The sequence below is a fragment of the Opisthocomus hoazin genome, chromosome 4, assembly GCF_030867145.1.
Source record: "Opisthocomus hoazin isolate bOpiHoa1 chromosome 4, bOpiHoa1.hap1, whole genome shotgun sequence".
Taxonomy (NCBI): Eukaryota; Metazoa; Chordata; class Aves; order Opisthocomiformes; family Opisthocomidae; genus Opisthocomus; species Opisthocomus hoazin.
This window is the reverse complement of record NC_134417.1, coordinates 15889481-15914834: the sequence shown is the minus strand read 5'-3', so window position 1 is coordinate 15914834 and position 25354 is coordinate 15889481. Positions and strand designations below refer to the sequence as shown.

The 25354-nt window shown below is 47.3% G+C and overlaps 1 protein-coding gene across 2 annotated transcripts in view; it reads left to right on the top strand.

The window, feature by feature from the left end:
• The window catches only part of CCDC50 (coiled-coil domain containing 50), a 43419-nt gene extending 21336 nt beyond the window's left edge, over positions 1 to 22083 (top strand). Inside the window, exons 4-12 of one of the 2 annotated variants that reach the window (XM_075418082.1) lie at positions 1650 to 1740; positions 4692 to 4809; positions 8373 to 9077; positions 11740 to 11846; positions 12448 to 12492; positions 12998 to 13102; positions 14044 to 14123; positions 15156 to 15253; positions 16280 to 22083. In XM_075418082.1, the coding sequence (XP_075274197.1) occupies positions 1650 to 1740; positions 4692 to 4809; positions 8373 to 9077; positions 11740 to 11846; positions 12448 to 12492; positions 12998 to 13102; positions 14044 to 14123; positions 15156 to 15253; positions 16280 to 16299 (1369 nt within the window). In that variant the 3' untranslated portion in view covers positions 16300 to 22083. The remainder of the gene's footprint in view (positions 1 to 1649; positions 1741 to 4691; positions 4810 to 8372; positions 9078 to 11739; positions 11847 to 12447; positions 12493 to 12997; positions 13103 to 14043; positions 14124 to 15155; positions 15254 to 16279) is intronic. The other variant, XM_075418081.1, reaches the window with a different exon arrangement.
• The last annotated feature ends 3271 nt before the right edge of the window (positions 22084 to 25354 follow it).

Sequence of the window (25354 nt, the reverse complement as noted above, 5' to 3'; positions counted from 1 at the left end):
AGTGTTTGTGAGTGTGGTGGTCTGGGAGAGGGAAGGAAATACCATGTTGTGACACTGACTTGGGGTTCACATGTGTTTGGGGAAGGAGATATAAATAACATGCTATACCCAATTGCATGTCTGCTTTCAAGAAGCAGTTGCCAGAAATAAAGAAGCTTCTTTTCCCTCCTGCCACATGTTCCTTTTCCTTCCCTATGACAGATTAGTTGTTTCCTGGTGGCATTTGTCCTCTAAACCCTCTTCTTGTCCCAGTGTCCTTCCTCCCTACCTTAAGCCACATATCCACTCTTTCTGCTTCTCTCATTCTTCTTTACTTTCTATAAAAGCTGGCTCTCTGGTCCCACTGACTGCTTCAGCCATGCCACTTCTCTCTGTTTTGCTACCGAAAGTGCTTCTCTACAGTTACTATTTTAATTTCCCCCACTCACATGCTAGACTCCCTTCCTGTCCCTTGCCTCCAAGTTCACTACGTCACTTATGCCCTGATCCTTGCTCAAGCCTAGAACTAGTTGCTCCAGTCTACACGGCCCAACTTTGACATAGCTGAACCTGCCTCTCTTGAAATATTTGCTTCATTTACATAATACGCTCTTGGTAGTGCTCCCATCGCCTATCTGATGTTGCAAGTGTATTCTTCAAAAGATTGTATTCTAATAAAGCAAACTCTGCCTGTTGCTGCTCACATTCTCATCTCCTTCTTTGCCTTGCCTTTCAGTAGTCTCAGTTGCGGAGATAGCTTAGATTGACTTTTCTGACCTGTTTAGAGCTAGTCTTTTGCTCAATTTCAGCAGTGCTGAAAGAGAGAGCTCTGAATCTTTCTTCTCAAATCCTCCCAGTCTTTCTGGGTTGCCCTAAGGAGCCCCTGGCCGTCATTCCAGCCTGTTTGCCGGGCATCGGAGCCCATGGCTGAGTATGGCACAATTCTTGGAGATGCTTTGGAAGGAATTCCCTGAAATACAGCCTTCCTAGTCTACCTGCACAGACGAAACTCTCATTTCATGCCTCAGTTATTCGGTATCTCTTTGTCTCTCCCCAGTTAATGCAGGACTGTAGCTCCTGCATCCGCAGTGGATGATTGCTCCCTCACCCCTCATTTTGACGCATGTCGCTCTCTTGCCTCTTGGCACCGGTTCTGCTTTTGTGTCTCGTCCCAGCTCAGCAGCATTTCTCATTCATTACTGAACTGCCACCTCCAGCCTCCCCTTGGCCTGCTTACTGCGTTTTGCTGTCAGCATTTCTGCGCTCTCTCCTTCTTGGCTTTCACGTGAAAACCTCTTCCCAGAAATGCCTGTGTTTACCTGACCCCTAAACCCCTCCTTTGGCACCACGTGTACAAAAACTCCTCAGCAGAATTAGGCTGTTTGCAGAGACTCCTTAGCCTGCCCTGTCCCATGGTACCTACAAACCTTAGCAAACTGCCTATGAATGTGTTTTATCTTGCTTTGTACTCTGATTGTGAATGTTTTGGGACCTATTTTTTAAATTTGGTCAGCAGGAAGTACAGGGAGTCCTGGTCCCTGGTGAGGATTCGTATGCTCTGCACTAATACTGGGTAATAATTCTTCTGTGTAAATCAGATGGTTCTTCATCTCTCTTATCCCTTTCTTCAGGCTGACTGATGCCTATAATCCTTGTCTCTTGCCTTCTAGAGAACGACAGGACTGCGAGATCGCTCAGGAAATCCAAGTGAAGCTGGTATTTGAAGCGGAGCAGCGCCGCAGGCAAGAGGAAAAAGACGAGGTAACCTTTAAGCTGCAGGGATGGCAGGGCTATTTGTAGCAGCCCTTTCGGTGCAGGAATTTCTCGGTCAGTAGCCACAGCAGTTGGCTTGCATGGTGTCAGTCCTGGTCCTCACAGGTCTTGGTGTGCACAGCAATTCTGGGGAGTCCTGTTACAGGAATAAGATACAGTCATAGTCCCTGTGCTTAAGGGTCACAAACGTTGTTGATACCAGTGACCTTGCTAATGAAGAGGGCAGGCAATAAGTAGGTCTTGTTGAGGTGTTCATTGCCCTGGTGTAGGAAGTTGTAGTTGTTTGTACACTTTGAGAGCCGCTTGCTTTCTCAAGCGCGTGAAGGCAGGTACTACTTGTGGGAGAATCCTGGGTCATGATTTCTTGGTCTCTGGTGCAAAGATGTCAGCATACCCTCAGCCCAGCCATCCATCTCTGCCTTCTCCATTAGCTTCCTTCATCTTCAATTTAGTTTTTCGCAGCCTCAACACTCTGTTGCAGTTTCTTGCTGGCAGGTTCCTTTTGTGAATTCAGAATATTGCTCTGCCACTGTTGCTTGAGAGTGGGCAGAGTGGTTTGTCCACGGTATTCGAAGAATTTGGCTTGCTGATCACTTCATCGTGTCATTCTGTCAGATTGGGTGTTCAGAAAGCCGCAGAGCGGAGAAACACCTGTGTGAGCCTGCAATGTGGCCCCATTTTTGGTTACAGATAGTTTCCTGAGAAGTCTGAGTAGTCTCAAGACGCTCAAGAGGCATCTGGTGGCATTTTTCTCTGTAGGAAGAGCTTGAACACAAGCCTGTGTTTCCTGGAAGAGTCTGAAATAAGAATCTGTCCTTACCTGACAGATGCATCAGTTTGCTTGTGCAAAACCTCATTTTCTTCTTATGCCATTAAGTCCAAGCCAGTACTGAAAGGCTGCTCAGGCAGACGTGGAAGGGCTTCCACGAGGAGCTTGTGGCAGTGGGGGTGAGAGGAACACTCTGGCTAAAGGTTTTGAGCTGTAAATGTGACCATCTGTCTTATTTTTATGGAGAAGGCGAAGGGGATGCAATACTACTCATGTTGGCTGTGGGAATTGCACCTTTCCTTCCTGCTTTATGTTGAGAGCTGCTGGGATGTCAGCAGTCTGTCAGCAGGTCCCTGCAACCTGTCCAACCAGCGTGCTGACTGTCTTGTGCTGTTCGGAGCAATCTTCAAATGCATGTGGCTCAAAGCAATGAGGATAACTCATAAATATTGTTTCTCTTCCTGCTGGTACATGGCAAGCTCCCAAGTGTGGCTGGAATGTAACCGTGGATGGAGCTGGGCTGCAGCTGGGTACCGGGGTGTGGCAGTACCGCCTGTCCTCGCAACAGGACATGGAGAGCTTGAATTGGTCCTGCTTCCCTTCCACGGCCCCCCCACAGCGTTGTTTCTGTTGGGGTGTGCTGCTGCGCTGACACAGAGCCTGAGCAACGCGAGTGACTATGCCCCAGGGGTTCGTCAGCTGGCAGAGTGACAAACATCAGAACCCCTTCTGTGGCCTTTGCCCAGCATCTGTACCCGTGCCCTGCACGACTTTCTGGGTGAAAGAAAGTTTTCTGGTACTGGCCACACGCCGGGCTGGCCTGGTGTTTGTCACATGTGAGGCTGTAGCAGCTGCCCAGCGTCCGCGGTAGCTCTCTGGTATCAGTAGTCGTTAGCAGTGTTGCGGCAGTGCTCTGCTCGAGGCAGACCCAGTCTGGTGCACGGGGATTTTGAACGAAGCGCTAGGCCTGCCAGCTTACAAGTCCAGTTTGTAAGAAATGGTTTGTGTGGATTTGCAAGTCCTGAGCTGTCTCAGTCCTGGAGATAATGTGCTTAAGCCCATATATTTATAGACTTACTGTACTTGCTAGAGGAGGTTAACCTTGTCAGGGGAGGGTTTTTTTTTCTTTTATTTCCTTTTTTTTCTTTTTTTTTTCTTTTTTTTTGTAAAGAGCCTGTAGCATCCCCAGGCCCTCCACAAAGCTGGTTATTGACCAGATCTGATCCGAATCCTGAAATAATATTTTGTACTTGAACTTGTAGTTGTCCTCCAGTGCTGGCTTTGCCTTGGAGGGTGCTGGCTCTTGGTTTGCATTTCAGTGATACCTTTCCTGCCTCTAGTGTACACTTTACATGCGTGGCTCCGTAAATGTCGTAAGGATTAGGGAGGCTTAAATGAACAGCGTCCAAAGGGCTGGTGTGCCCTGCTGGTATCCTCCAGCTTCTTGTCCTAGCTCCAGACTAGCTCCACTGACTCGCAAGCTTCTGGGCCCCAAATGAGCAAGCCCCAGGGAGCTGTTTGCTGTTGCTAGGCCTTGTTGATCCATTAGTCATCTCGAAGGAAAACCAATTAGGAAAATGGAGTGTTATTCTCTTAGATGGCGTATCTACCAAAACTGCCACAGAAGATAAACAGCTGTAGCCCCCGCAGTGCTCCTGCCTTGTGCCGAGTCCTTTCTTCCTAACGTCCCTTTCGATTTTCTTTTCCTTCAGCCTCTGTCTGTCAGATTGATGCATTTCCCTGCCTGACATGCTGCAGTCCCTGTAAATTACAGCTAGTTTGAAGCAAGTTCATGACTTGCTCTGAGAACTCCTTCCAGTCAGAAGTGCCTTCAGCTGGAGACGGTCTTTGCACTCCTTTCCACCGTGCTTTGGCCGTCAGGGATGTGCACGCAGAGTAGGAGCCTGCAAGTCGGCCGCGGGGCTGGAAGCTCTGTGGTAGGCCTGGGTGAGGTTGGGTACTGGTTGCTCAGGTGGTCCCTTGTGTCAGCTTCTATGTTGGAAGCCCCGTCCAGCCCAGAGATGGAATTTCAGAGTAACTCTGTTGTTGCCCTGTCTGAAAAACTAAACTATCAGGATTTTTATAATTGGATAAAGTATTTTAATAGAAGAATGTGGAGATATTTTTTTAGAGGGGGAAAGGTAATGTCAGTTTTATTCCATCTCTGCAGGACATTGCCCGTCTCCTACAACAGAAAGAACTGCAGGAAGAAAAAAAGCGGAAGAAGCATTACCCAGAATCCCAGGGACACACAGTCTATGAAGATAGCTATTACGCAGAAAATGGAGGTACGTTTCTGCTAGATAAAGGATCAAGATCATGGCAGTATAGATGAACCTGGTGATCTGGCAACTCTGTTTAGGAGGTTTCCCTTCTCCTGCAGTCCTGCATTTAGCACTGTAGCACTGCATCAGTTTACAGGGTCAGGATGAGAATTCATTCTAGAATCAGGGAATACTTACAAATAAAAAAGTGGAGAAGACTTTTTTATAATTTTTGATGTCCTAGAAGGTGGCCTGAAGGACAGCGATAGGGTGTGTGGTGTGTGTATGTGCAAGCACACCTTTGCATGCATGTTTTGAAAGGGCTTGTGGAAGAAGACAGTAGCTGATGGTAGTGATAAGCCACAGTTACTTGTATGTCACACCGCAAGCGTGCGGGGGAGAAATGCAGACGCAATTCCACACTTGCGTTTGAAGAAAAACAGTTCCTCATGCTCATCTGCGATGCTGGCACGGCTGTGTGCATAAAGGAATAAATGCTGGTTCATGAAACAGCCTTTCAGAAAATAATTCCTCGCAGGTACGTACCCAAGCATTACAATTAGCACAGCCGCGTTGGATGACTTGCTGAATAACAAGGTCATCGCCACAGAGTGTCTCTGCTGTGATTACCATCTGGGACTGTACGTTGTGGAAAAGATATGACCCGCAGCGCTGTATGGCTTTCTCTTCGTTGCCTTTTATGATTGAATACAGACCTTCTTTAAATTGGGAGGAGAGAATTGGGGTATGTTTAATTATGGAGCAATCTGGGGATGGCTTTGCTGTGCACTGGTGGTGGTTCTTGTGTTCTTTCTTCGGAAAAAAACGTGCTAGGGAAGAGAGAGGCTGCTTTTGATTAACAGATTGTGAAGATGAAGATCAAACCTCTTATTTCTCATTTTAACATTGATGCCATTGGAGATTTCAAATGTGTTTTATTTGAACTTACACAAAGTACTTTAGTTTCAATTCGGAAGAAGTTCAAGGATGACCAAGAAAATATAAAGCACAAAATGTGAAACAGTAACCAAGTGGAAATGTGATTAGCACAAGTCCTGCTACGTCTACAGAGCTGGAAAAGACTTTGATCTTGGAGTCTTATGTCCAACCCACACTTCAGTTTTTCAGAATTAAATGGGACAAGTCCCTGAAATAGTACGGTATAGGTAATAGTGTTGCCATGCAGAGATGGTAGGACAGGATGGATTTTTATAACAGAAATCAGCTGGCGAAAGCCTGTGACTCTCTGAACTGAGGCTGTGGTGTGTATTTGGAGAGCAGCGTACCTTGTGGGTCTGATTTTTCCTCCTACGATAATCTGTAGTCTTAGAGGTGAAGTAGAAGGTGTTCTGCCTGTCCATTCATAGTAGTGCTGCTCTTGATCCTTGCTCCTTAAAAACTAGAAAGGACTGAAGTGGATTTTGATGCCTGGATCATCTCGTCCTTTGATCTAGAACCTGTTAAATACTTGGGCACCATTTGATTAGGCTTCAGCATCCTTGCTTTGTATTGTCTTTGTTACTTGTGAACTTAAACCAAAAAAGCCCTTGCTTTGTTTGGGTTTTAGTCTATCTTGAATAAAAATTTATCCACATCCAGGAGGAGTGTGGATTAAGGCTATTGCTTCAGAGCAGTCTGAGCTTTTATAAAGTGGAAAAACAAACGTGAAAGAAGGCACAGAGTTCCTCCCAGGAGTATCTGTGCCATGAAAAACATTTCTGTATTTGCTCAGTCACTTGCTGCTTGAGAGAGTTACACCAGGTCCTAAAGAGTGTTTACACGGCCCCTGCGGAAGGTGCCGCAGGAACCGGCGCTTGCCGAGGAGTTAATCGCCCTGAGATACCCGAAAAGCAAATCTTCTGCTCAGGCTGTCTGGCATGGGTGTGTGACCTGCACTGAGCCTTTCCATGCGCAGCCACCCTTCTCTCTTCCATGGTCTCCTGCTCTCTACTGCTGTATTTATTGAGCTTTCCTTAATGAGAAAATTGAATTAATTCTTAGAACTGACTCTTGCTTTCAGGCCCTGGTCTCTGTTGTTCAGTAAGTCACTTAGATTGTTTTATTGGATATTTGTTTTCTGTAAATCATGTGAATGATCTAAAACTGAGCAGAAAAGCCAACCAGTTAATAGGAACTTCTGTGGTTACTCTGACAGTTCCTGGATTTTTAAAAATATACCTATTCTGGATAAAAGTCACGCAGATTTGTTTTCAAGGTGGATTTTCTGTGGGCTATATTTTTTCTGGCTCTGAAAAGGGTTTTTCTAAGTAGAATGAGTTGAAGGGAACATTCAGTTTTGGTGGGTTTTCTTCTGAAATCTGGATTATCATACAGAAGGCAGAGCTATTTATTAAAACAGAATGCAGTTCATGTGCAGTGAAATCTATTTTAAATATTTTTGGATACTGTAAAAACTCAGTAGTGGAGAAGGAAAATCTTACACTGCTGGTTTTGTTTTTTTTTTTTTTGTATAGTTCTGTTCAAAATCAGCTTCTGCTTCAAGGAAATTTTTTTTCTTCAGAAATATGCCTTCATTCTGAAAACCCGCTGTAGAGATAACAGTTCACTCGGTGCAGTAATTTTTCTTAGCAAATACGTTGATTGGAAAACAAATCGGTCAGCAGATTTTATACAGGCAGACTACTGCATCCTCAGAGCTGTGTTACGTTTATTGCTGAAACTAAAAGCAAAGAGAATTTCCACCTGCTTTCTGGAAAGCACGGAGGAAACAACCGTGCTACGCTGCTGAGCAAGCGGCTTTTCCCCCTACATTGCTGAGGTCAGGAGCCTGGGTTTTGTGAAGTCTTTTCCTGCCCTTAAATTTCCATAGCCCTCGCTGCAGTCAGAGCCTAAACTTTTATTTAGGCAATAAGGAAGTGTCGGCCCTGAAAATTCTGGATCCGCAAGAGATACGTTGACAGTCTGTGGTAGAAGATATTTGGATGCTGCAGCTGTCCATCATCTTGTTCTTGAGCTTTAAAAAAAAAACTATAAAATCCCATCCCACTTGTCTCTTTTTCTTTATGTGAGTCTTCCCCCCTGTTAGGTGAGGCTGTTTTTAATGATGCAAAACCTTGTGCCTGAAGCCACTGCTCATAAACTGGGATCCAACTTGACCCTGTGCTTGGCCTCACACCCCTCTGTTGCCTGCCAGCCTCACCTGCCTTTTGCACCCTCCTTTGCAAGCCTTTCTCTGATGGTTCCAATATCCTGCAGCACTGATGTGGCACCAGGAGATGAGCTGCTCTGCTGGCTGATTTTTTACAGCCCCAATGGCATCGTTGAAGGTCCTTCATGTTAACTTGTCCTTGTCTTGGGAAGTGCTTGGACATCGTTTCGGGCTGGACCTGTGCTTTCTGCTCCAACCGCATTGCCTCCTGTACTGCCTGACTGCCAGCCAGGCTCCATTTCCCTCCTCCTCCCGTTATATCCTGCGGATTTTTCTTTCTCATCCCACCGCGCTTTGCCTGCATTTCCAGCTTCTTGCATCGAGCTCCCTCATCTGCGTGCTGTGAGTCTGGCCTCATCGAACCATGACTAACCTCACACCACTAACCCGCTCCTTGTTTGTCCCCCTCATTGCTCAGAGCACCCCTGGGGTGACTCCAGAGAGCAGGTTTCTGAGCCACGCAGGGCCCGCAGTGGTGGCAGGCGCGCGCGCTGGCGGAGAGAGCGCCGAGAAGCACCCTCGCCTTTGTCCGATGGCTCCTCGGGATGCGGGCATTCCCCCTCGGAGGGTCGCCGGAGGTCTCCTCAACCAAGCGAGGCCGGCAATGGCCATCGGCAGGAGTGGAAATCAGCCAGCCAGGGGAGGTCCAGGAGACCTCCCAGCCTTGACCTGGAAAGAGAGGCTGAGCGTGGTGCCTACGACCACAGCAGTAGCTGGGAGCCGCGGGAGAGGAGAGCAGCTGGCGGGGAGAAGGCCTGGAGACCTCTCAGTCTTGACCTGGAGTCAGAGCATGAACTCACAGACCAGGCGCGGCACGGCAGAAAGCCGACAAAGCAAGATGGAGAAAAGCACCTTCCTCTTCTTGAGATGGAACTGGAGGCTGAGCAGGAGACCTGGCATCGGGGCGGCAGCCAGCTGGTGCGCCCCGAGAAACACAAATCTCGTCATCAGGGCCGCTCCTCACACAGGACGGTGCGTAACGAGAAGCTCCATGATGCTGAAGCTAGAGATGATAATAGGAGGGGTGAGCAGAGAGACTGCAGAAGGGCAGGACACAGGAGGCCTTCCTCCTCCCCGCATGCTGTGACCCAGGGGAAGGCTGGAGACTGCCGGCGAGACTCAGGTAACCAAGTGATGGGGAAGGTGTGCGTACGTCTGGGGATGGACCTTTGCACCTCCCATCCTGGTGTCTGAAATCCGTGTTGTTTCCTCTGAACGTGCTTATCTCTGATACCCACCTGCAATGCGTACATGGCGAATCCCGCCCAGGTTTCTCCCTTATTTCATGAGATTCTTCTTATCCGTTGATGTTCTTGCTCTGTTCATTTCCTGACATGTTCCATGGTGTCAGAGGGGATGAGTAGTAACGTGTTGTTGGAAATGATGCCCTTGGTTTTGGGGGAAAAAAAAAAACAAACCACCCAAAAAACCCAAAAAACAACCAACCAACAGCCAGTTTGTGTTTTCATTATGTATTTTATGCTGTGGTCTCCTTGCACAGGAGAAAAAAAAAATAACAAAACCCCAAATGTTACAATTACACTTGTGTTTTGTTGATTTGGGATGCAAGGCTGTAAGTGAAGACAGTTCACTTAAGCACTAACAAGGCAGCAATTCCCATCCGCTTCTTATTGAAAACCCTGCTGGCAACATAATCAATTCGCTTCTGGCAGAGTTCTGTAGTGGCACCAGGTGTCTGGCTGGGCTCTGTTTGTAAGATGGGGTTCTTCTTAAATTCTGTACTGGTGGATTTTTCTGGGAAATGTGTACCTGTGTAGTTCTTGTTTTTCAATAATACTTGAGGATTTTAAAGGTTCAGACCCATCTTTCTGCTTTTAAAGCCACACTGGGGGTGACCTGTCTCTTAGTGAAAGTAGGAGGCAGAGACTTGGATCTATGTCTGTCACAGCATGGGAACTTATGCTTTACACCATCTAACTGGTCTTCACTTGGATAAAGTGTGGCTAATGGTGCATGTCTGTCTCTGGAGATGCTGGGAGAATTATTCTTCATCATGCAAGAGTTTTCTCTGGGAAAGTGGAAGGTGTTAATCAGGTTTTTATATATAATCAGTAGGTCATGATTTACCCTGATACAGTGTGGGTCCGAGTGACTCAGTACCCTGTCACACTGAGTCAAAATAGCCAGAAGCTCACACCCCCTTCCTGTGGGCCGTGGTTGTGGTGGCCTTTGTGCTCCCCGCTTGTGGGCAGAAGCGATGTGGAAGTAGCATTTATTGTTGTCTTCTGAGCAAACGAAGCCTGGCACCGATCAGCGTGTGGAGAAAGCTCAGGCTTGGGCTGGCCAGCAAACAGTTCCTGGAAATATATTCTTCATAGAGGTAATACTGTACAGGAGCCTGTCGGCCATGCTGTTGTTCATTCCAGCATGGTAAAACTGTGTTTACCTTGAGTTTGGAAGCACTCTGAATAATTTAACTCTGACCAAGCTGGTGCTTTTTGCCAGGCTTTCTGTGCTGGCCAGAGACTGCAGCTCTTCACAACTTGGATTGATCAAAGCATGCTGGGAAATGCCAGGTCACACATTTGACCATAACATGCCAGAGCTGAAGTTTTCTTCTCATGCTAAGATGGTTTGTAAGAGGGGTGTAATTGTTTAAGATCATTGATCAGTTGATTTGAACATAACAAAAAGCAGAACCCCCCCCATACCTCCTTTAATACCTACAGAAGAGGTGTTTTCCTATTCCATGGTTTTACTCCAGGTTGGTTCATGAGATCTCTGGCCCTCTGCAGATTGAAGTCTTCGGGATGCTTGATAGAGTATGACGGTAGTTTGTTGGTAGATGCACAAAAAGTTTTTTGAGGTCAGTTGGTTTCTTCGTATTTTTCCCTTGGTCTTAGAAGATGGGAAGGAAACTGATAGGTGGCCCAGTAAGATGGAACAGGTATTTATAATAAATGTGTAAATGGTGTAGCTGGAGGCATGAAAGTTTTGAGTGAAACTTTTTAGGTTTGAGGTGCAAGAGACAGACATCTGCAGTGTTTATGTACTTTGGATATAAAGCAGAAAGCTCATTTAGGTGTCCCAAGATGCCTGAACAATACAGTTCAGACTGCAGATGGAAGGAGAAGGCATTCCTTGCACGTGAGTGAAGGCAGTGAGGCTCTTTTGATGGCCTGGTGCAAATAGGCTATGGAGAGACTCTCAAAATGCAACATTTTAGATCACTTGGAGATGGTTTAACTTTAAAATAAACAAACAAATAAAACTGAACTGAACCTTGTATGAACTTCAGAAATGTTTACTTGGCTGTTTTCTCACTGTGAATTGTAAAATTCATGGGTCAGCCCAAGGAAGAAGTTGTCTCAGACCTCATGTGGACCTGTCCCAGGTGACTTTTGCAGCCTGTGCCGCTCCAGCAGTGTGTTCACTGACTCTCTGCGGGGCTCTGAACACTGTTGGGCTGCTCTCTGCTGTCCAGTTTTGCCAGTGTATCTGTATCAACACGGGGCGGGGGGGGAGGGAAAGTGATTCCTTTGCCAGCATCGCTATGTCAGCAAAGACTGCTTCAAGGGTTGTGGCCTCTTCTGCTATTTGTCCCATAAGACGTGGTGTAGCAGATACTTCTGTGTGTATAGAGAAACCTCCCTAAGGTGCGTGCTGCACCTCGGCCAAAGGTAAGCTCAAACCAGCTGTCTGGCAGTGGTCTCTGGTTCCCTTGAGCAGGGCTTTTGCAGGTGGCTGGGGAGATGGTGTGGATTTCCTTACCAAAGCGTGTGGGAAACGGTTGAGTTGATTTATTTTCTCTCGCAATTCTGTAGGCACTAGGTTGATGGGGACGAGACAAGCCATGTATGATACACCCCGAAGGGAACAGGAGTTGTCTGATGCAGAGATTGCTCGGAAGCTGCAGGAGGAAGAGCTCCTGGTGAGTACAGAGGATGCATTAGTCAACTCGAAGAAACTAAGGCAGCCAGTGATGACAACTTTAATTTGTAAAACTTTTATATATGATAGTGACTTTAAGACTTAAGGTCTTGCTACTGTGCATTCTGGTAATTAGCTTTGTCTCCCGTACACACAGATATGGAGTGACAGCTGGCATCCAGCCAGTAGAGCCCTGTTTTCTGAAATAAACATCCAAAACTTAAACGATTGAAGCAGGGTGGTATTAAATGAACATTTCCAGGCAGGTAAAGATGGCCTGTAGTCAGTGTGGTCAGCCCAGAAGCGAGACAAGCCAGTGCTGATCTTTGAGAGAGAGGGCAGCGGGGTGGGCAGTGCATTGTGGTGTGGTCTGACAGATACACGAGAGCAAAACTCAGCTCAAAAGGTGAAATGACAGCTTGGTATCGGGTTATGACATAATTATTAAGGTAGCTAAGTATATTTGGAGAGGATGGTAGCGTATTTGTATGGGCACCTACTTGCCCTGCCCGGTAGATTAATGGGTGTGAATAATACAGAGGTGATATTCTTTTGTCTCTATGTTTTTATATATTTCCCCCCCCTATTTTTTTTTTCCAAAGGCTAACGAGGCAGATCAGAAGGCAGCTCAAGTAGCCCAAGATGAGGTGAGCAAGAAATCAAATGTCTGTGGCATTCCTTTATTTGTGGAATTAGCTAAACCCCACTTGACCCCTTTGACTCTAATTGCTCGTTTCCCTCCTTGTAGGGGAAGCTCAGGGCTCCGGTGGGGTTTGACCGTGAGTGGTTTTCATGTGTATGCTCCTGCTGGCTAAGCAGGCAGTTGTGCTACCAGTGGCAGCCATGGTGGAAGGAAGTTCATGGCTGTTTAAGAGCATTTCTTGTAACTGAGGTCCAAGGGAGACTCTCAGAGATGCTGTGAGGTGACCCCACCCCATGGAAGGAAAAGGGATACAGGGCAGAAAGGCTCTGCAAACGCAGTTCTGGCAGATCAGGGATCCACTGGGTGTGCTGCATGTAGTCAGTCTTCCGTCTTCCCTGTCACTTGATTTCTGATTGTAGATGGGCTTTGCAACCTTCCCATCTGGCAGCTTCCCATAGGAAAGGGTTTAAAGTAAAACCATCGGGCACACTCTGTATTTTCCCTTCTAGGAAATTGCCCGACTCTTGATGGCTGAGGAGAAAAAGGCTTTCAAGAAAGGGAAGGAGAAAGAAAAGTCTTCCTTTGAAAAGAGGAGGCATGATCAAGACTGGAAGGTATGTCAAGCTTCAGGAGGTGCCACAAATGAAATGCTGTACTGTTATTCCCATTTCCAGAGGGAAGTGAGGGTGTGAGGTGAGAGCAAAAGGAATGATGTGGACCCTTACATCCACAGGGTCTTGCTGCCTGTTATTCAGCTGCTTCCCAGGCCTTTTGGAGCCACCTCCTTGGTTAGACGCTCTTTGGCTTCAGCGTCAAGCAAGGCAAGCTTTGGGCTGTGGCCTCGGAGGTTGGCACTGGATGTCCCAACACCTTGTGGCCTCCATCAAGTGCTGTCTGTCCTCCCTCTGCTGAAATCCTGACTGCAGCAATAGAGGCAGTAGTTGGTTCTGCTTGTGCACTGCAGGTAGAAGGACAGCGCAGCTGCTCCGGTTGTCGCTCTGCTTCAGAATGTAATTGGTTCTGTAATGAAAGTATTGAGTGTGTCAAGCCTAGTTTTTTGTATGAGTAATGCTGCAGAGGCTTGGCTAGTCCATGTGGAAGGTGATAGGAAACAGATTTCATGGTCTACACTGGTGAGGTGCTAAAGGGGCTGTTGTGTTAATCTTAGGTCCAGTTGGAGGTAGCTCTGGTGCTTGCAGCCTGCTTACTATGTTTGAGTGGTTGCAGGAGCACAGCTGCGTGTAGCTGGTCCCTCGTGCTGAGCCCAGCCATGTGCACAGTGATTACACACTGACTGCGTTCGACCCCAGCTTCGGGACGGGTCCCCCAGTGCTGTCTCATATTTAGAGCAAAAACTGAGTTAGACTGAGCAAGGCTGAGTTTCATTTACTGGAAACTAGTCCTGGTACTGCTGTTTGCACGTGTTTGGCTGTGGTTGGTTGTGTGTATAAACTGAGCACGAAAGGACTGCTTCATGGAGCTGCGGCAGCCTCAGTGCACTGGCTGGTGTCTTGCAAGGCACGCAAGTGAGCTGCTTTTCCCTTCTTCCCAGCAGCATGATGCAAGCGAGTCCACACGCTCAAGGTCAAAAGAAGGGCCTGAAACTCAGCGACACAAAGGTGACAGGCCTTCAAGGTGAGCTTGGAACTGGATGGTAAAAAGGGGGAAATGAAGCTGGGAAGCTGCTCAGAAGATGAGTCCTAGGGAGGAGTTGTGGGGTGACCAGCCTGACCCACACACAAGGGGCTTGATAGAGAGCACAGGGTTTAGCACTGAGAAGAGATGGAGGGCACAGAGCTCGTGAGGTGCTCAGTGATACGCATCACTTGCTGTGCTCGTGGCGTTTGTCCATATCTGTCTCCCTGCCTGGCGCTGATGGAGATTGATGAGCTAGTGCAGTGATATTTGTTAAATGGCAGAGAAATATGGAGAGGGTTAAAGAGCTGCTGGGGATGTGAAACCAAATGTCATCTCTGGGCAGGAAGGAATAATCACGATGTATTTGCACAGCTGCTGCCTTGGGTCCTTGCTCGCAGTTAAGCCCTGTACACCGCTCCTGCTGGTGCGAATGGACACGCACCTGCAAGCAAGTACAGTGTGCTCTGGAATACCTCATTCCTGAGCTGATGGGAATGTGCTGTAGCCCAGTGCTGCTTCTAAATCACTTGGTACCCTGGCCCAATGCTCCTCATGAGGGACTGAACCCTGGAAGTGATCGTGGCTTTGATTTCTAATCCAGATAAGAGCCTAGAAATTCGTCTGGAGTTAGTAAAAGAAACAACAGACGAGGTTGCAAGTGGAGACTGAGACAGATCTTATTAAAATACTCTGGGTTTAATACTGGGCAAGCATTAAACACTTTAAAATGTTGATCTTGTGAGTGAGGTTTGCATCAAACATAATAATGGAAATTCTTTGTTTCCCAGCAACTTGAAACCATTATTAAATTAAAGCAGTCCATGAGAAGTAGTAGATGCTGTGCATTTCTCACTGCAGAAACAGTAATGGGCTATGCTCAGAGGAGCTGCTCTCCAGGTAAAAAGTCTGGGCCAGACACATCATCAAACTGATAGGGACAGATGAGGCAGCTGAGATGTTGCTTTTGCCACACTGTTATGCCTTTGAGTTTTTTTTTCGCCAGCACTTCTTTTTCACTCTGCTTGGCAGGTCACAGCCTCTCCTCGATGACTTTGAACACCCTCGGTATTACACAAGCCAGCCCAGCCCCTTGCGCCAGATCCCCAAACCTGAGCACTCTCCTAAAGGTAGGATCAAGCCTGTGGTTGCCCCAGCACTTGGGTTATTGTGGGCTGTTTTCCTCAGATAAGCAGCTTGCAGGACAGGATGTTTGAAATTGATGCTAACAGAGGAGGAATGGAGATTATTGCCCCAGCAGGCAGGTGGTGCTAGTTCGAGCTGTATTTGCTGAGCATGTTGCAGGCTGAGAGACTAAAAAAGCTGAATTGGTTTGCCTTGAGTTTGTCAAACTGCTCTCTGCGTGTCCTCTGTGATCTCTTAATGATGAATGACTGTAAATTCAGGCAGCAAGGAGAAATAACATGAAGACAATGACGTGATGGATTTTACGTGACTCACCAGTATCGAACAATCCAATACAAGACAAAACCTTGCAGCATCACCTGTCTGGCAGGCAGATGGGATGATCACAGAGGCTTGTCCTGAGATCTGACTTGTTTTGTTCATGTAGCATCTCAGCGCTGCTTTGTTGGCTCGTGTCCTGAAATTGCTCGGCACAGGAGCAGTGTGGTTAGGGTCACCCCCCCGGTTTTTTAAATCTGAATGCCTGTTGTCTGAGTTATCTGTAGAGTCCCTGGGGGAGGAAAGGGGCAGAGAGAGTTTGACTCAGTCACTCAGATTTCTTCCAGCTCCACTGATTATGACTAAAATATGGACAGTTTACTTCCCAAAATGTAAAGTTTGGGAAACTTTTGCATTCTGTCTTCATCAAACAAGCTGGAAAGTTGATGGCACTTTATAGAGTCTGTAAGTGCCGTGTTCGTTCCATTTTCTTTAGTGAGACTGTGCAATGTGGCTGCAGTGCTGTTCATAGCCTAGAAGAAATGCAAATTTCTGCCTCTCTTGTGGACCTGTCCTTCCTTTTTCTTCAGTAATATAACATACGTTTCTCATTTTGGCATTTGGCTTTACCAGTACCCTGGAAGTCACACAGACCTCCAAGAGGACAGGACAAGTAAAAGATGACTGCAGGTAGTATTTTCTTCACCAGGATCTATCCTTATGATTTTTTTTCTTTCTGTTTTGCTTTCCAGGTTCCCGTAGGAAGCAGTAAACTGTGCTAGCCTTTGCTTTGGTACTGGCTCTTCTGTAGCAAACAGTACTGGAATTGCCAGGCAACTTTATTGATTCCTTACCCGATGGGAGGTACAGCCTCCACTCCCAGGATCTCCTCTTGAAGTGTCATCATATTAATAAGGAACACTTGTTTGTTTCAATTTCTTACTCATATGTGATCACTTAAGCAGTGCAGTATAATCTAGCCGCTGCTGAGCTGTGTGAATCAACTAGCTGACTTAACAGCTCCCTCTTACATTCTTTTGAGGCTTTCATTTTATTTTTATTTTTGAGCTTTGGCTGGAGCTTTGACAAATAGAGATGCACATACAACAGGGAGGAAAATCCAAGATAAGAGCTGGGTTATGGCAATGCAGCAGAACGTCGGAAGTTCAAGTCCTTTCCATATTGGGATGACTTAGCAAAGAGAGTTAGAAGAGGAAACGTGGTTCTTCCTGTGCTGGACAAGACAGCTGAGCCAACCTGACAGTCGTGCTAGCAGGAAGGAGAGAGGATCTTCATAATGTACACCAGCAAAATCCAGAACGTAGGACTGGTGAGGAAGAAATTGCCTGTAGAACAAAATTCTTTAACTGCTATGTTTCTTTCTAGGGTTTCCAGCAATCTGGGTAGAGTGTGTAACCAGGCATTTAGCTGTAGGATATAGGATAGAACAATTAAGAGGAAACACAATTTCAGCTGAAATTAGACCTTGTGTGCATGACTTTTAAGACATGCCAGGGAGTTGATGAAGCTGTGAGTTGTGGGTTGGGAAGAATCATACCAACAGGTTTAAATGCCTGAAGGGACCTTTGTGGTCACCTGCTTTGAGCTTCAGTGTGATAGAAGCCAAGGAATTCCACTGAAGCCAAGTAGGAACTACTGCAACTTCTAGCTCAGTTGCTGGTGCACTTGAGTACAGTAACTTGTGTATGAACCTGCATATGTCTTGGAAACGTGGGACTGAAGTAGGGCCATGTGGGCATTGAATCCAAAATGTACTGTTACAGGCATCTTTAAAATAGACACAGAGTGCGGAACAGTCCACACAATGTCTGTGCTGACTGCCTCCCCTCTACACTGCTCCATCCAGCACCCCAGGCAGACTCCAGACAGGATAAAACTGTTGCGCTCTAGGGCGTAGCGGGGTCTGCAAGTTGAAGTTGTCTGTATAGATTCTCCCATGCAGTGATTTCCCCCCCGCCCCCCCTTTGATGGCTTGTTTTCCGTCCAGTCTTTGAAAATCATTCTTCCCTTGCACAAACAAGTAGCCTTTTCCCTTGGCCTCTTCTCATTTAAATTCTTTTGTCTTTTTAATAAATTTTTTTGCCATTTTTTCAAGTGTGTTTTTAAACAACGAAGCTGAGCATCTGGACACTGGCTTGGAGTCTGTTCAGCCAGTACAGACTAGGTGTTCACTTGCCAGCCCAGTTCATGGCAGCAAGCCTGGCTGTGTTGCCCCTGCAGCCCAGCTTCATTAATGCCCGGCACTGGGTCTGTCCCACCACACTCTTTGGCTGCTGCTGGCACCTGCAGTTCTGCTGCTGGCTATGAGGAGGGAAGTGAGAGCCGTGACTGTACTTACCCTCAACATCAATCTGCCTGGGAGAAGAGCCTGATGGAGCTGTAGAACTTTGTGGAGAGCACATGCTGGCATGGAGCACTGGTGGGAAATTGGAAGAGATCATGGCTCTCTGCTCTTGCAGTAATGCACAATTCAAGCCCAGAGGCGACTGTAAGGCTTTAAGCTTGGCTGTTGTTCTTGGTCAGGATAGTTACAGAGACAAATCACTAGCAAGACAACGCAACTCCCTCTTCGCAGAAGTTACAGGGGCACATTCAGTACTGCAGCATGAGCCTTGCCTTGACCAGCAACTCACGAAACTTCCATCTCCTACCCCCACTGGGATGCTGGCAGCAGTTCATTACCTGTGAAGAACCAGTTAACCCCCAGTAGACCTCTGCTCCAAGCATACACTAGCCAAAAATGTTGTGATGTAAGACGTTGTGCATCAGCAGCATCCCGTTAGCTGCATACCCGTGCTTCCAGACTGTGGGCTTGCTCACCTGCTTGAACCCTTAAGTGACTCGCAAGCCCTTGCTTGCTTGCTGCTGCTTCTCAGGAAATATCCCAGCCAGCGGCTAGATTTTACTGTCCTTGCCTTGTTCCCTCTTCTAGTTCCATCTCTGTCCATTCAGAAGTGTTAACGTTGTTTTAAAGGATCTGGAAAAAGAACAACATAGACCGTATTTTTTTTCTGTTTCGTTTGATAACTTGGGCCAATGTGGCAACCTCATCTGCAATGATTTAACTTTTGTAAAAATTTATTTTTGTATTTCATGTAACAGTCAAAATTTGTACTGCTGAAAATGCCATTTTTTTTTCCCATGGATTTTTCCCCTTCATTGCCATCAGAGTATTTGTTGTTGTGAAATGGATGTCTGGTGGGGTTTTATGAACTAATACTTTCTACAAACACCCCAGTCCAGGCCCTGCTGCTTGTGTCATCTGGTGTGCTTGTGAAAACTGGATGGGGAAGAATCCTACCAAATCGGAAAGTGTTTGTGCTTTGTAGTCACTGTGCATGGGGAAAGATGGTGACCTCTGCAGAAGGCAAGGGGAGATCGCCAGCTTGGAATTCAGCCCTCCCTGTGCCTCTGTAGCTGGCTGTGATGGGCTTTCTTGTACGGCAGTCAACTAACTTCTGCCTTACTCTCATCAGAAAAGTCATGAAGGCCCTGAGCCCACTGACGTTTGAAGAATCTGTCAATTTGGGAGAGATGCTTGGGAGTATCTAAGTTGTTGACTTTACTCTGGTTTTATTTGGAAGCTGGGTAAAGTCTGAAGAACACCTCAGTGCCTACTCGGTGGAGCTGCAGGATCTCTTTAATGGCCTCCTCGGGTCAGCCAAGTTCCCCAGCCATGGCACCAAGAGGCAAGAGCCCAAGGGAAGGATCCCAGGAGTACCTGCTGCTTCCTTGGATGCCTTCAGGGAGTGCTGAATGCTTTATGGGCTGCTTTGATCTATATCCTCCCTTAGTCCTTACATTTTTATTCTTACTCCTTACCTTTATTCATTTGCTGTTCATTGTAAGTGTTTCTCCTGTTTTGTTTTTCCATAGCCCTTGTGAACAGGGAGGCCCTGAGGTTTTGTTAAATGGGCTGACATCTATTGAGAGAAACAGAAATGCTGGAATGGTAGCTGAGGAAAGCGTGTAGTAGATGGTATAAACAGAGCAATTGTTCATCTAACGTACCTGGTGGGGCTCACGCAGTCAGCAGGTTAGAGACTTCCTTAGGCAAAGGTTGCAACTGGACTTGCGTGTTTAGTAACCACTTTTGGAAGGAGATTCTGTCATCCCATTGAGGTCAACAACAGTTAGGATCATGGATGAACAAGGAGCCAGTTTGTCTTGGGCCTCAGGAGCCACAGTTCTGCTGAGAGTCCAGAAGATGCAGTTTCTGTAGGCGAGATGCAAAATCAGCACCGTGTCCCTGCCCTGGAAAGAGGCACGGTGAAGTTTATCTTTTAAAAAGAAGCAATCAGAGCAATATTTCCTTTCTATGACAGAAAAATGTTTTAGTAACTTTATTTTTACCTTGTCTTCTCTTGCCAAGTTTCAGTAGCTTTGCCTATTGCCTATGGTTTCTCTCTGGATTTACTAGCATGTCGGAGCCCTCGCCAGGACTTCTGCCCAGCTCATTCAGGTCTTGCATCCCTTTCTGACTCTGTGCATTAACAAGGTAACAGGCGCCACGTGGAAAACTCATCACCGTGAAATCCTGGCACTTCCTAATCTCCGTAGTAGGCACATCTCACCAGCAAGAGCTCGCGCCACCTCCTTGCCTCCGTCCGAAGCACAGCGGTCTGCAGAAGAGAGGTCGGGCAAGCCCGAGCGATCGTGCCTTACACGCAGGGATACTCGATGTCTTCAGCAGGCTGATCTGAGTCACCTTGCTATGAAACACTGTCTTAATGTGGACTGTACAGCTTCCTGCAGCCAGAAGCGGTTGTCGTCACGTGGATAGATCCAACAGGTTAATCTCATCTTTTTTAAAGAACTGCATGGTTTTGAACTTGGTGGGGGTGGGAAAATACCAGCTGTTGGGGGATAGATGAAGTCTCATCATTGAATTTCTCCTCTTGAGGAGGAAGGACAGAAGTTACAAATGCTGCAGTCTGCTTGACTCTGTAAAAGGGATCTTGTATGTACAGTATTTTTATATCTCAGCATTCCCACCTGTCAGGATTTGAATCAGGATTAATAACATTCTCTTACTTAGGGAAAAAACAAAATGAATTTTTATTTTTACAGTGCTAGACCTTTGTGCGTTTTTATTTTGTGCCAAATTGCGGCCACTGTTACATTCTAGTGTTTTCATTCAGTTTATTGCTGTTGATCAATGTGTATATTATATATTTTTATTACCAAGGTTTTTATTTTAATTCATATTAACCTGTATGCAAACTAACTGTGGATTGCTTATTTATATATAAAGGGGAGCACTTGGAGACAGTGTGAGGTTTCCCCTACTGAGTTTACACTCTTGTAATCCAGTGCAGCCGGTCCATGAAACTCTTCGCTTCTTGCACAGAACGATCTCCTGGGTGCCTGTCACCCCGAGGAGATTGCTCCTGCCGTTCCTGCGGGCAGCGCTGATGCTGCAAGGCTATGTGAGATGCAGGAGGCAACCAAGCACAGCTCATAGCGCGGATTGACGGGTGGCCGAGCTCTCTGCTGCCAGGGAGGAGGATGCAGCAAGAATTCCCATCTGGAGGTGACTATGGGGGTTGCTCTGCCCCGTATCCATGCCCAGCTGATGGACAGTTTGGTTTTGCCCTGCTCTCCCCAGATACTCAGTGCTGATTTTTGGGAGGTGGGTGTGGGGCGTAGCGCTGAGGCACAGCCGTGCCCCTCGTGTGAAGTATGCCACAGGCAGCGCGTCTTCTATCTTTTGTTGTGGAGGACAGGCATAAGCCTGCAGAGATCCCCGCTTACTCTTTAAAATACGTGCCATAGCACATTCTTGGCTGTGCAGCACTGCCGTGGAGGCTCTGGCTGTGCCGCACACCAGTGCTGCTTGGACTGCTACGCCCAGGACAGGCTGCAGGACACGAGTTTTGTGTTCAGAAGCTGCACTGCCATCAGCTTCTGGGCTGGAGATACCATCAGCCACCTCCTCCCCATGAACAGCACAGGGCAAGGCTTAGCTGTGCAGTTCGGGCTGTTCCAGGAGAGTCCCAGAGAGGACAGTGGCACACACAAATGAGTATTTTCTACTTCACAGAAAACAAGTTCCACTGTATCAGTGTTCACTCTAAGTAGACTCCACGGTGTGTCTCCAGCTGCATCTCTGCACTGCAGTGTAGTTAACTGCCTCAGAGAAATGACTGCAGTTGTCTCATTTAGCTCCTCAGGATAAACTTTCAGCCTGTTGAATCTAAATATTAGCCATGCAGTGAGGTGGATTAGTCAGAAGGCTGAAATTCATCAGGGCTGCAAGTGTACCCTGCGTTGCAACAGCTAATCCTTAAATATAAATTGCGCACTGACAATAATCCGTCTATGCAAGCCTAGGTTTTTTCCTTAATTTTGACTGTTCACTTGATAATTTTATCAGGTTTGGCATAGAACTTCTGAATGACATTTAACCAAAGTATCACGTCCATGTATGTATAGCATGTTTTGCTTCATACTCCTGAATTCTCATTGAATGTAAAGGGAACATTGCCTTGCCCCATTTTGTTCAATAAACCGCTGTATTTTGTTATCCACCACATCCTTCTGTCCCTCCTTGTGCTTTTCTGGGAACACTGAAGTGGGTTACAGCAGATCAGGAGAGAACAGCGCTTCGTTCCACCTTTGGCTGCTGGAGCATAGTTTCTACCAGTAATTGTGTTCTTCCAGTGTAATAGATATAGCAAAACAACAAATTTATATTTAATTTGATTATGTTGTGGCCAGAGAGATGGGAAAAAAAAGCTGTGTCATATCTTGGAAAGGCTGTTTCATTTCCTGAGACTGTAATACCGAATAATAAAGCAGTGTAATTATTTGTGAGGGTAGGATACTTTTTTTTTCTGTTTTGTTAACATATATTGTTAGTTTGCAAAAAGCCTGCTTGAAGTTTCCTAAGAACAATTCACACCTACACTGGTAGGATGGAAGGCAAGAAGGAAACATGGCAAATGCCCTGTGAGTGACTGATGTCTTCAGAGGCATCACCCGAGGATGCAGCCACATGCAGCTCAAACACAAGCGGACACGAAGCCATTTCCGTGTCATGAATCCAGCTGGTGATGGAACATGCTAAAATAAAGGGGAAGTTAGTAAGTATGAACACCAGATCTAGAGTTCAAGCTGTAAACCTTTGTTAATATTTACTCATTTCCCTCTGCTTGCCAAGTGTAACCATTGCACAGAGGAGCAGAGCCCTTTCACACCCCACTGCTGGGTGCACAAGGCTGTCCCTGCATGGGCCAGGGGCTCTCCTTCTCTGGGGGCTGGGTTGGTGCAGGAGTGCTCTGTCTCCAGCCAAGCTCAGTTTGGGGCTTGATTAGGGGCTGGGTAATGCACTATCCCAGTGCTTTCAAACGCCTTTACATCTTTACCTCCTACAAACTCCATCTCAGAGTCTCTTAGGTAATAGGGACCAGCAAACCAGAAAATTAAAAATGCTGGGATATGGCTAGCAGTGGAAGAGCCTGGTTGTAAACACAGGGCACTCGGAAGTGCCAGGAGCTCTGCCCACTTAGAATTTATTGCAGCCTCTTGTCTGAAGTGACTGGGTTGGTCTGTTTTTGTTGAAAGGCCTCTTTCATGCCAGCCTTGGCACTCGGTTAAGCGTTAGGCTGTGGTGGGAGAGGGCCAGCTGGAGCCCTGAGCAGCATCTTTCACCTGCTGCAGGGATGCGCACACAGAGGACTGTGTGTGGGAACCACAAAAGGAACATTGAAGAGCCCCTGGGGACTTTTTTCACTTCTTTTTTTTCTGTATCAAAGGAATTGCTGATCTCTGGGTTTCCAAGTCCTGTGCAGCTCTCAGACTGTGTGGGCGTGGGTGGTGGGTTTGGCTTTCCCAGGTATCTTCCAACCTGGAGAGGTGGCAGAGACTGCCTGAAGTCAGCAGTGCTCAGTGCCCAGCAGCCTAACTGCCCGCTGGCTGCTCCATCCTGCACCGCGAGGTCGGGATTGCGGGTGGCAGCTGCCCTCTCCCACCTGCACACATGTCCAGATGCTCATCTCTCACCCAGGTCCATGCTGTGTAACTGGGGGCTCTTGCCCAGAAAGACTTTGGGGTGTGTTTTTCATAGCTTGGGAGGGCTGAGCCCTGCTTGGAGGCTGCCTGTGGAGGGAACTGCAGGGCTGGGGGTGCTCACACACAGCTGGTAAACGGCTTTTCATGTCCAGGTGGATAGCCAGGGCTAAACTGAGCTGTTGTGTGTTGGCTCACACTTTGCACTGGGAGCAGATACTGGGGGGGGAACGTGATTCTGTCATCTGGAACCGATGCTCCTCTTGTTCACGAGGCATGCTGTGGCTGCAGAGCAACCCAAAGCCTCAACAAGCTGGAGTGGCTGAGATACAAATGACTTGGTGTGCTACACGTGATATGTATGTACTACTCTCAGTTTGTTTCCTGGAGACCTGGTAGGTTACAGTTCATCTGAAGGTGGAGAGCATCCCTCTGCCATGTGAGACTCTGGGTTATGCCTGAGACTTCCTTCTCAATCTCAATATTCAGCAAAACCAGGCCCTATATCCCAGTCCTTTGTGCCATCCTGCTAGCAAACAAGCGACAGCTCCTGGCACCAATCTGTTTGCAGGTCAGAGGTACACGTGTCCATCACCATGATCTGTTCTTTCAGAGACAGTGATCCTTGAACAGCACCCTGAGTCCATTGGTTATACCCTGCTTCACCCTGACCAGACCTCCTGACACAGTTAATGGTAAAACAGAGATTTAGTAAACGAAACGTAGGGTCAAACTGCAAACCAAGTTTAAAACAAGTACAGAACTTGAGTCTAGCAGCTGGGTGTTTGTTGAATGTCCGTGCTTCTTTGACCCTGGAGAGTCCGAGTCAAGCACCCAAGTGCCTGTGCCAAAACCTGCTCCTGTTTTATGGTGGTGGGGAGGTGCAGCAGCTCTGAGCACTGACACCTCAGTTTTCACAAAGTCTCCTTTCCCCTGGTGCTGCTTTTGCCTTAGTAACAGCTCCCCTGTCCTGCCCTTTCCCCCCAAACGGACATCCCAGCTCCACCTCGGTGACTCACCTCATGGTCTTTTGAGGCCAGGCTTCAAACAGGCACAACTAGCCCTTAGCTGGTGCTGGGGCTCCAGGGCCACCGCATGGTTTCTGTTTCTGTGTAAACAGCATAATGCCGTGTCACAGGACAATTTTTTTTCCCTGCTATTTTAGATTTGGATGCTGTTTCATTTTTATGAAAGCACAATTGATGTATGCAGCGCCTAGTAATGAGCCAGAGGAACACGGACATGTCTCGCTGACATCTCCGGGTTTGTGGCCAAGTGAGCAGTGCAGAAGCACACCAGCCTCCCCTTGCTGGGGAAGGGCACGGATGCAAAGTGCGCTCCGCGCCATGGTCTTCCTCCCCTCTTCAACCTCCCCAGGTACAGGCAGTGTCCAAAGGGCGATGCCATGGGCATGCACGTGCATGTCACCAGAGGGTACTTGGGGAATGTGAGCTTTGTCCCAGCAAGGCTGGAAAAGAGCTGATTTCTGGTGAAGGTGACGTCTGGGGAGAGGCGGAGATGTCTGGCTGCGCAAGGTTTATTCCCACTGCTTGCTGCCAGCTGACACCCTGCACACCGTCCTGAGAAGCTGCACTCAGCCTGTCAAGGGACACACAAACCCCACTGGAGCACTTCATTTGCGTATTTCTATTTACTTGTTAGTTACTCACAACTGATGAACCACTGAAGGCCAGCCTGAGGGTGCATGTTAATGTCCAGGAACATCTCCACCACGAAGTGTGCAGGCAGGTCTGGAGGAAGAGATTGCTTGTAGTAGTCTCCTCTCCAAAGGCAAA